General features: G+C 52.1%; 1 protein-coding gene across 1 annotated transcript; it reads left to right on the forward strand.

Annotated features, from left to right (window-relative positions):
• The first annotated feature begins 1,268 nt into the window (after nucleotides 1-1,268).
• Nucleotides 1,269-10,638, forward strand: SEC61G (SEC61 translocon subunit gamma). The gene is made up of 4 exons (XM_073550047.1): nucleotides 1,269-1,457; nucleotides 5,894-5,992; nucleotides 8,590-8,692; nucleotides 10,499-10,638. Exons 2-4 carry the CDS (start codon nucleotides 5,899-5,901, stop codon nucleotides 10,506-10,508), a joined length of 207 nt encoding a protein of 68 aa, XP_073406148.1. The 5' UTR covers nucleotides 1,269-1,457; nucleotides 5,894-5,898; the 3' UTR covers nucleotides 10,509-10,638.
• Nucleotides 10,639-11,211: the final 573 nt, after the last annotated feature.

The following is an 11,211-nucleotide window of genomic DNA, read 5'->3' on the forward strand; positions in this document are numbered from 1 at the left end:
ACTGAGTGTAATTAGCATATAATTAGTATTTAGAGGGAACCTGGGAAAGGTCAGAGAGGCCCAGCGCCTGCGCACTGCAGGACTTTTCCCTCAACAGAGCAGAGAACTACGCCTGCGCAGGAGCGCGATGCTGGGGAGCGACGAAGCAAGCAGGAAGGCCCCAGACCATTATAGAATGCTGTAGATAAGCCCTGAAAGGCAGCGGCCGCATCTTATAGCAGCCAAACCTGGTGATTATCTCCCATATAATGATCAGGGACGGTGCTTTATAGTACAGGCAGCTGGGTGCAGTAATGTGAAGTGTCTGACTCTTCTTGGGGGTAAGGTTTCTCCTTGTGGAGAGTGACATGCCAGCTCTGGCTTGTCAAGGTAAGGAGGCTTATTCGCCGTGCAATGCTCCTCTGGGAAAATAATATGCAAAATGCCTCTTCAGAGAAAAAGAGGACTTGAACTCTATAGCGCCACCTGTTGGTAGTAGCGATCCTACAAGTCACAATCAACCCTTTAACAAGTCTTGTAATATGACTTAGGATTCTGATCTGGCCTTTATCCTAAGACCTGTTCCACACATCAGTTTTTTGGCGTCCGCCAAAGTGTGAAAAAATGGATCCGTTTCCGTTTTGCCACAAACGGATGCTACCGGATCTGTTTTTTGGATGGATCCGCTTTAGCCACTAATGCAAGTCTATGGGAAAAAAACGGATCCGCCAAAAAAATGGCAGATCCGTTTTTTTTCCAAAATGGCGGATTTTGACGGACGTCAAAAAACGGATGTGTGATCCTGATCCACCGTCATATTACCAGACTCATTAAAGGGTTGATTGTGACTTGTAGGATCGCTACTACCAGCAGGTGGCGCTGTAGAGTTCAAGTCCTCTTTTTCTCTGGAGAGGCAATTTGCATGGCTCTTCTTGAACTTTCCTCATGTTTTATTGGTAAAATGGCATTTTTGCTTTTTACTATTAGAAAAAAATGATTTTATCTTACTGGACCTGGATAATGCTGACACTAAAAGGTGAGAAAAACAAATAGATTATTGTTAGTATTTACACCAAAAGCTACAAAGCAAATCACAGAACGCTGCTATCTGTAATAAATCCCCGTCAGCAGAACTTCACCACAGCCGCACTCCTCTAACCTGCTGACGTGACACCGACTCAGTGTTCAGAAACAAGAACAATAAAGTTGCCGGAAAAAAAACACCTCAAAGTTCCCAACGCCAGCTCAGCGCCTGGAGACTCCTCCCAGGAAACCATAGAGACGCAAAGCAAAGCTAGAGCGGATTCACGACGTTTTTTCCGCATTCCCGTTTCACGCCGACGTTCTCTCTTACTATTGGCTGGTGTCGGCCTTAGAGCCGATGACGTCAGTCCTATAGAAGCCGGATCTTGGGCTGTGCGACGTGTCTCACTTAGCGGCAATCGAACGGAGAAGATAAAGAGGCAGAGTCATCACCGGTAATTACCGCAGACGGCGGGTTTACTGTGCTGGGGCCGTTTACCTGTGTTCGTCCTGTATGTGCATAGAGCCCTGTGTGTGTACTGGGCCGTGTACACTGAGTGTACTAGATCTATCTATAGACCTGAGTGACGCGGGGGCGTCCCTGCCGGCCCCCTATAGACCTGTGTGATGTGGGGGCGTCCCTGCCGCCTCCTATAGACCTGTGTGATGCGGGGGCGTCCCTGCCGGCCCCCTATAGACCTGTGTGATGTGGGGGCGTCCCTGCCGCCTCCTATAGACCTGTGTGATGCGGGGGCGTCCCTGCCGCCCCCACTATAGACCTGTGCGACGCGGGGGCGTCCCTGCCGCCCCCACTATAGACCTGTGCGACGCGGGGGCGTCCCTGCCGCCCCCACTATAGACCTGTGCGACGCGGGGGCGTCCCTGCCGCCCCCACTATAGACCTGTGCGACGCGGGGGCGTCCCTGCCGCCCCCACTATAGACCTGTGCGACGCGGGGGCGTCCCTGCCGCCCCCACTATAGACCTGTGCGACGCGGGGGCGTCCCTGCCGCCCCCACTATAGACCTGTGCGACGCGGGGGCGTCCCTGCCGCCCCCACTATAGACCTGTGCGACGCGGGGGCGTCCCTGCCGCCCCCACTATAGACCTGTGCGACGCGGGGGCGTCCCTGCCGCCCCCACTATAGACCTGTGCGACGCGGGGGCGTCCCTGCCGCCCCCACTATAGACCTGTGCGACGCGGGGGCGTCCCTGCCGCCCCCACTATAGACCTGTGCGACGCGGGGGCGTCCCCGCCGCCCCCACTATAGACCTGTGCGACGCGGGGGCGTCCCCGCCGCCCCCACTATAGACCTGTGCGACGCGGGGGCGTCCCCGCCGCCCCCACTATAGACCTGTGCGACGAGGGGGCGTCCCCGCCGCCCCCACTATAGACCTGTGCGACGCGGGGGCGTACCCGCCGCCCCCACTATAGACCTGTGCGACGCGGGGGCGTCCCCGCCGCCCCCACTATAGACCTGTGCGACGCGGGGGCGTCCCCGCCGCCCCCACTATAGACCTGTGCGACGCGGGGGCGTCCCCGCCGCCCCCACTATAGACCTGTGCGACGCGGGGGCGTCCCCGCCGCCCCCACTATAGACCTGTGCGACGCGGGGGCGTCCCCGCCGCCCCCACTATAGACCTGTGCGACGCGGGGGCGTCCCCGCCGCCCCCACTATAGACCTGTGCGACGAGGGGGCGTCCCCGCCGCCCCCACTATAGACCTGTGCGACGCGGGGGCGTCCCCGCCGCCCCCACTATAGACCTGTGCGACGCGGGGGCGTCCCCGCCGCCCCCACTATAGACCTGTGCGACGCGGGGGCGTCCCTGCCGCCCCCACTATAGACCTGTGCGACGCGGGGGCGTCCCTGCCGCCCCCACTATAGACCTGTGCGACGCGGGGGCGTCCCTGCCGCCCCCACTATAGACCTGTGCGACGCGGGGGCGTCCCTGCCGCCCCCACTATAGACCTGTGCGACGCGGGGGCGTCCCTGCCGCCCCCACTATAGACCTGTGCGACGCGGGGGCGTCCCCGCCGCCCCCACTATAGACCTGTGCGACGCGGGGGCGTCCCCGCCGCCCCCACTATAGACCTGTGCGACGCGGGGGCGTCCCCGCCGCCCCCACTATAGACCTGTGCGACGAGGGGGCGTCCCCGCCGCCCCCACTATAGACCTGTGCGACGCGGGGGCGTACCCGCCGCCCCCACTATAGACCTGTGCGACGCGGGGGCGTCCCCGCCGCCCCCACTATAGACCTGTGCGACGCGGGGGCGTCCCCGCCGCCCCCACTATAGACCTGTGCGACGCGGGGGCGTCCCCGCCGCCCCCACTATAGACCTGTGCGACGCGGGGGCGTCCCCGCCGCCCCCACTATAGACCTGTGCGACGCGGGGGCGTCCCCGCCGCCCCCACTATAGACCTGTGCGACGCGGGGGCGTCCCCGCCGCCCCCACTATAGACCTGTGCGACGAGGGGGCGTCCCCGCCGCCCCCACTATAGACCTGTGCGACGCGGGGGCGTCCCCGCCGCCCCCACTATAGACCTGTGCGACGCGGGGGCGTCCCCGCCGCCCCCACTATAGACCTGTGCGACGCGGGGGCGTCCCCGCCGCCCCCACTATAGACCTGTGCGACGCGGGGGCGTCCCCGCCGCCCCCACTATAGACCTGTGCGACGCGGGGGCGTCCCCGCCGCCCCCACTATAGACCTGTGCGACGCGGGGGCGTCCCCGCCGCCCCCACTATAGACCTGTGCGACGCGGGGGCGTCCCCGCGGCCCCCACTATAGACCTGTGCGACGCGGGGGCGTCCCCGCGGCCCCCACTATAGACCTGTGCGACGCGGGGGCGTCCCCGCCGCCCCCACTATAGACCTGTGCGACGCGGGGGCGTCCCCGCCGCCCCCACTATAGACCTGTGCGACGCGGGGGCGTCCCCGCCGCCCCCACTATAGACCTGTGCGACGCGGGGGCGTCCCCGCGGCCCCCACTATAGACCTGTGCGACGCGGGGGCGTCCCCGCCGCCCCCACTATAGACCTGTGCGACGAGGGGGCGTCCCCGCCGCCCCCACTATAGACCTGTGCGACGCGGGGGCGTACCCGCCGCCCCCACTATAGACCTGTGCGACGCGGGGGCGTCCCCGCCGCCCCCACTATAGACCTGTGCGACGCGGGGGCGTCCCCGCCGCCCCCACTATAGACCTGTGCGACGCGGGGGCGTCCCCGCCGCCCCCACTATAGACCTGTGCGACGCGGGGGCGTCCCCGCCGCCCCCACTATAGACCTGTGCGACGCGGGGGCGTCCCCGCCGCCCCCACTATAGACCTGTGCGACGCGGGGGCGTCCCCGCCGCCCCCACTATAGACCTGTGCGACGAGGGGGCGTCCCCGCCGCCCCCACTATAGACCTGTGCGACGCGGGGGCGTCCCCGCCGCCCCCACTATAGACCTGTGCGACGCGGGGGCGTCCCCGCCGCCCCCACTATAGACCTGTGCGACGCGGGGGCGTCCCCGCCGCCCCCACTATAGACCTGTGCGACGCGGGGGCGTCCCCGCCGCCCCCACTATAGACCTGTGCGACGCGGGGGCGTCCCCGCGGCCCCCACTATAGACCTGTGCGACGCGGGGGCGTCCCCGCCGCCCCCACTATAGACCTGTGCGACGCGGGGGCGTCCCCGCCGCCCCCACTATAGACCTGTGCGACGCGGGGGCGTCCCCGCCGCCCCCACTATAGACCTGTGCGACGCGGGGGCGTCCCTGCCGCCCCCACTATAGACCTGTGCGACGCGGGGGCGTCCCTGCCACCCCCAATATTAGTGGTGCAGTGTGTATGTAATTGGGGACTGATGTGTGATCGTTCATACTGTGATGCCTGACTCTCGCATTGGTCTGGGGCTAGGTCTATACTTATTAAATGCATTTCTGCCCGGATCTCCACCACCCCACTGCTGGAGAAGGATCAGCTGATCCGGGCATGTCAGGCGCTTTGATTCCCTCCATCTCAAGTCATCAGAGATGACTAATTGATGGCTGTTACTTGTTACTGGGGATATGTAGTATACATGGTGCCTACGGTGGAGCTGCCTGGCTCCTATGGTGGGAGGGCGTTGGGCATGGGACATCTGTGTTGGACCTTCACTGATTTGTAAAATTGAACCAAAGGGACAATATGTGGGATAGTTGGGTAAAGTGGCCTTGTCTCCCTGAACCAGTTGCACCACTGTCTATTGCTTGCTCTTGGTGCTCCTACTATTAAAACATCCTCTAAGCCCAATATCTGACATCAATTCACACTTAAACACCCACCACCGAATCCTTAACTCAGTTTAGGTGTATGATGTGGGACATCTACTCATTCAGGATTTCCCCATTCACTGCATTCAGACTTGGATGTTTCCTGAGCTTTCATGCACTTGTCGGAATGGTTGAGCTTTGCTCTATCTTGAACAATGAAGAACAGCGGACAAAGGACCCTTGTTATGTATAGAGGGGTCCACTACAGGAACAGCCCCTCTTTAAATGTCTTGGTAGAATAATCCCACACTGGTGCCATGCTATGTTCTCACCAGGGCTTGTGTGACATTTGTGTCCTGCTGCTGTGGGAAATGAGTAGAAGCTTTTGTTATTTTACTCTTGCAATTTAGAAGGGGTTGTGCAAGTGTCCTGTAAATGGCTTGTACTAGGGCGTCACCACCTTATCAGTATTCTAGGGTATAGCTCATTCATTGCTAGGGGTTCCGACCACTGGGTCCCTCAGCCATCTTGAGAACTGTGCTTGGTATAGCCTTGTCTGCATGGAGCATGTGGTGTCCTGCACTAGGCACAGTGTGCTGTATCGAGGACTGATATTCCCACTACTGCACTGCATATTGACCTTACGTGTCTTTATTTTCCAGGCATCATGGACCAGGTAATGCAGTTTGTCGAGCCCAGCCGCCAGTTTGTGAAAGATTCTATCAGACTTGTGAAAAGATGCACAAAGCCAGACAGAAAGGGTACGTAGTGGCTCAAGCCTCATATTGCAGCTTATCTTTATTACCCTGCATATGCTTTTACCAGTCCCCCCCGCCTCCCCTCGATGCGGCCTATTTCCAGCTTTCCCTTTTACTCTACCTTCTTCCCAGATCCATCACTTATTTTCTTTCCATGTAGACCTAAGAGGGCTTGTTATTTTACAGGACAAGTTGTACTTTTGAATTACACCATTCATATTACCACATGGCGCTCAGAGAGAGGGGACAACATTTCCAAGTGGGAAAGTGAACTAACTCTTCCGCCGACCCTTCCCTCACGATTCTGACACTGGTTTTTGGAATCATTTCTACAGTGTACATTGTGTGGTAAAAATACCCTCGGAATAGGATTCTGCTTATCAGTAAGATTACAGTAAAGGCCCCATCACACACAGCGAGATCGCTGATTTTGTGACGTCACATCGATCTCGCCAGCGACATCACTGTGAGTGACACACATCAGCGACCGGCCCCCCGCCGGGTATTTCTGATCGTGCAGGATCTTCCTGGGCCATTTTTTGATCATTGGTCTCCCGCTGGCCAGCACGCATCGCTGCGTGTGGCAGCGGGAGAGCATCGATCAGCGACGCTGCACGCTGGTATCTAAGGTAAACAGCAGGTTTCTAAGAGCCGCGCGGCTCTTGGATACCCGCTGTTTACCCTAGATACCAGCTTGCGCGCTGGTCCTGATCGCTGGTGAGTCTAACGATGTCCCAGCGATCCCATCCACGTCGAATCGTTGGTGGGATCGCTGGGACATGGTTATGTGTAATGGAGCCTTAATACTGAACATGTCCAGTGGGGGAGGGGGGAATACGTTGTTTAAAAAAAAAAAAAAGTTTGTAACGATTCCTTTTTCGATCTATGGCGCTGCGTTATGTTTTATTTGTGGGGCAAGACTACGCTCTTATTTATACTAGTTTGGGATAGATACAAACAGAGAGCACAGATTGACAATTGTGTGACATGCACATAAAGAGCTGGCTTACACCACGTGCCCATACCAGGAAGCGCCTGTCTTCATCCTGTTCATTTAAACACTGTTCACATGTTCAGGTTTTAAATACATTAGATAGGGACTGCTTCAATAGGGTTTACCTTGACGCGGTGGAGCAGCTTGGTATACATTTTTTTGCAAAAAAACGTATCGACTAAATACCCTATATTTGTTTTCATCTTTTTATCAGCACTTGCTGACTACTGGTATATGTTTTACTGCAGGATATTTCTGCACAATTGTCATTCTGTGCGTTCTGTTTACGTTTGAGTCAGTGGGTGGTATGAACAGTGTCCTACCGACTTGTTCATATGTGTGCATGTCACATGTGTTTTTAATCTAGTTTGGGATAGATGTGACGTTTTGATCGCTTGTTACAGCATTTGTTTGTGGTATTTCAGCTACCAAAACACGTAAATTTGACATGCTTTAATTTTTTCTGTTTTACGGGTTAATAACTTTTATATTTTGATTGGACTTTTCTGAATGTAGCGATACCACGTGTATTTTTTATTTTCATATTCTTTAAAACATGTTTTTTACTTTTCATTGTACTTGAAGCTGTGATTGTCTCATCACCTGTTCAATAGCACAGCATCACTGTATGATGAAGGGTCCATCAGACGTCCCGATTCTCAGAATGTGTGCCGATTAGTGACGCGCGAACGTGCTCAAGTGTTATCCGAGTGTCTTGGCCATACTCTGATATTTTCGAGTCCCAGCAGCTACATGTTTTGCGCTGGTTGACAGCCGCAACCCATGAGGCATTGCCTAACAATCATGCAGCCGGAGGTATGCGAAAATATCAGAGCACATTCTCATCACTAGTGTTGATCATAGGATTTAGAGAGCCAAAGAGCTAGAAACTCTCAGCTCCCACCATCTGCTGTTTGCAGGTCCAGAAGTTGCACTATGTTGGGACCAGCACAGCTGTCGTGGTCTTTTTTTTTTTTTTTTTTTTTTTTTTTTTTTTGTATGAAGTTCAGCTTCCATTGAAGTAAATGAACAAAAAAACCTCCAAAGACTGCATTTGTGAATCAAGTCTTGGGCTTGTCTCGTGGCACCCCTTCAGATTCCTTAAAAACAAAATAAAAAAATTTGAATCTAGTAGAAAGTGTCTGGACAGACCAGATAAAAGTTAATGGCCATTGGGCACTTTTTGTGATCATGTGGTCGATGAGGCTTTTGCTTTATTTTTGTTCTTTTAACCAAATGGAAAACTGGGCCTAGAAGTACAGATGTGAACCCAGACTTATCTCCCTTAGCTGGACCGTCATGGTTCCACTGGACAAAGCATGTAGTCTTTGTTCAGTAGAACTGCAGTGAGTCTGTCTTGTACCATATGGATGCTAAAATGTGCATGTAACACAGGGGTCTGCCCGAGACTGATAGGCCTGCTCCTCAGTTTATAGATTTGCATCTCTTAATTCTTGATTGCAGAGGGAACTGTACTCTGAGGACATGAATACTGGGTCACATTGGAGGCCTAATGTGTGTCTATTTTGTGTGTGTGTGTGTGTGCCTCCACAACCACCAATTCCCTCTGAAAAGACAAATGTTATAAAACAATCTTGTATTTCAGAATTCCAGAAGATTGCAATGGCCACTGCTATTGGATTTGCTATTATGGGATTTATCGGCTTTTTTGTCAAGCTCATCCATATTCCGATCAACAACATCATTGTGTGAGTTTATTTTTTAAGTCTTTAAATCCAGAAAATGAGTGAGCGGTAGTGATGAGTGATAACACCTTATCCGAGCATGCTCGAGTGCTAACAGAGTATCTTCGGAGTGCTCGAATACTGTTTTCGAGTCTCTTTGGCTGCATGTCTCACAGCTGTCCGACAGTGGCAGCACATGCAGGGATTGCCTGTTAGACATGCAGCCACGGTGACTTATATAGTATTAGAGCACGCCGAAGATTCTCTGTTAGCTCTCGAGCATGCTCTCTCATCACCAGTGAGCGGGCTTGATCTGTTTCCCCTCTATCAGAGATGATCACACGCATAAAGTCACTTCACAATACAATCTGCTAGAGACTGGAGAACGGTTTAACCAATGGCCGATAGTATCAATTGATAGACATGTTATCTCTGAAAAACTCCCCACAAAATAAATCAAGCTTTCTATTCACTGGTTAATTTGGGAGAAGTTGGTCATCGGGTTGTCTGGATCAAGAATCCAAAATTAAAATCTGCAACCAAAAATGTGATCAGTTTTTGATATTTTTGGGCATTTGGAGCTACTGATGTAATGCACACATGCCGGGTAATACAAAGGATATTATAGAAGTTTTCCGTTCAAGCAAATAGATGTCGGGACTGACTCCTCTCTTTATCAGCACTATAAAGTAGCCGATCTGTGCACCGCTCTATGACTGAAAGACGGCACCTCCCAGGGGGAATTAAGTAGATTTTTCTCCTAGTAGCTGTGCCTTAGGTAAGGCAGACGGACATCATTGTAACGCTGTTTACCTGTACATTAATCCTATATCTGCAGGCTAATGACATTTGGAGTCATGATGGTTCCATTTAATTAAAAAAGATCATAACATGAGGGAAAAAGCTATCAATTATTTTTTTTTATGCAACTGAAAAAAAAAATGATTTACCCATTAAGTCACTTTTGGATTGTTTACGTTTTTATTAATAGTTTTCAATTATTTTACCATTCAGAAGTTGAGCAAGATCACACGACTTTCAGAATTGGGGTGATTCAGAGAATTTGGACACATTTAGGGCTTGTGCAGGCAGCCATATCATCGGTCTGAATGCAGTCCCACAAAACATCAGATTAATGTTATTCTATGAGGCCATGCACATGTCTAAATTTTTTTTGTCCCCTTGGACATAGATTATTCAGGGTAAAAAAATAGCATGTTTGATCTGAACTTCAGATCGCATTTGGCCATGCAATTCGGTGAATCTGTGGAAACAATTTTACTGCAATTGGATGACATCTGAGTGCAGTCTGATTTACATGGACTTACCAAATGGAGGAGATGAAGAAATCTCCCCCTCACCATCTTCTCTGTATCTAAGAAAATTAGATCACACAATGCTCACATTATTCTCAGTATGATTTGCATAATCAACCCAATTCTCTCAGAAAAGAGTATACACTTGCCCTAGGCTGATTCATTAACAGTGATTTTGTGCGCCAGTCTTAATGCTGAACTGATGTGCCAAACTCTCAATTTTGTTGAGCCGTGCTAGGCCATGGTCCCTCCACTGAAGTCCACCCACTTAAGAGGTTGGCATAAACACCAAAAGTAGCAGAATTTTGCAAGTTTAACTCCAGTGTAACATAAATTGTTATGATAATTAAAGCCTTTGGGATGGATGTACTAAGGCTGGTGCAGAACAAGAACTGATTAGATGGAAATGTCATCTATTGGGTCACATCATTATTTTTTTTTTTTTTTTTTCTTTATGGCTCTGTACATGTTTATATTAGATTCATCGAATAATTCTTCCTTCTTCATTTTTCAGTGGCAGCTAGACCTCCCCGGTAGAAATGACGGCGACACGGAATTCTAAATATCGGCAAAGTGTTATCGGAGAAGTGCTTTTTTGTTTTATGTATATTTTTTATTTGGCCTAGTTCATGTAATTAAACACACTAAATTTTCTTTTGTGGCCTCTTTATTGTATAGTTGGCTGAAATTGTTTCAGTTTTAAAAAAAAAAAAAAAAAAAATCTTGCACATTGAAGCTTGGTTAATTTAACCACGTACCGCATATACTCAAGTATGAGCCGACCCAAATAAAAAAAAAAAACTGGGAAAACTTATTCACTCGAGTATAAACCGAGGGTGGGAAATGCAACAGCTACTGGTAAATTTCAAAAATAAAAATTAATTGAAACCTCAGTAGGTTAAATGTTTTTGAATATCCATATTGAATCAGGAGCCCCATATAATGCTCCATACAGTTCATGATGGGCCCATAAGATGCTCCATACAAAAATATGCCCCATATAATGCTGCAAAAAGGTTAATGGTGGCCCCATAAGATGCTCCATATTAATATATGCACCATATAATAATGCTGCTGTGATTTAAAAAAAAAAACATACCTCTCATCGCTGCTCCTCAGCGTCACCAGCTCTCTGCAGTGACTGTTCAGGCAGAGGGCACGCCTGAGTTCCCCGCGGGCTCCGGCAGCAGCGTGTGCTCGCCAGGGCACCATCAGATGACGTCGGGC

Source organism: Dendrobates tinctorius, unplaced genomic scaffold (genome assembly GCF_039654945.1).
Source record: "Dendrobates tinctorius isolate UK_male_01 unplaced genomic scaffold, ASM3965494v1 ptg000162l, whole genome shotgun sequence".
In the NCBI taxonomy this organism is placed as follows: Eukaryota; Metazoa; Chordata; class Amphibia; order Anura; family Dendrobatidae; genus Dendrobates; species Dendrobates tinctorius.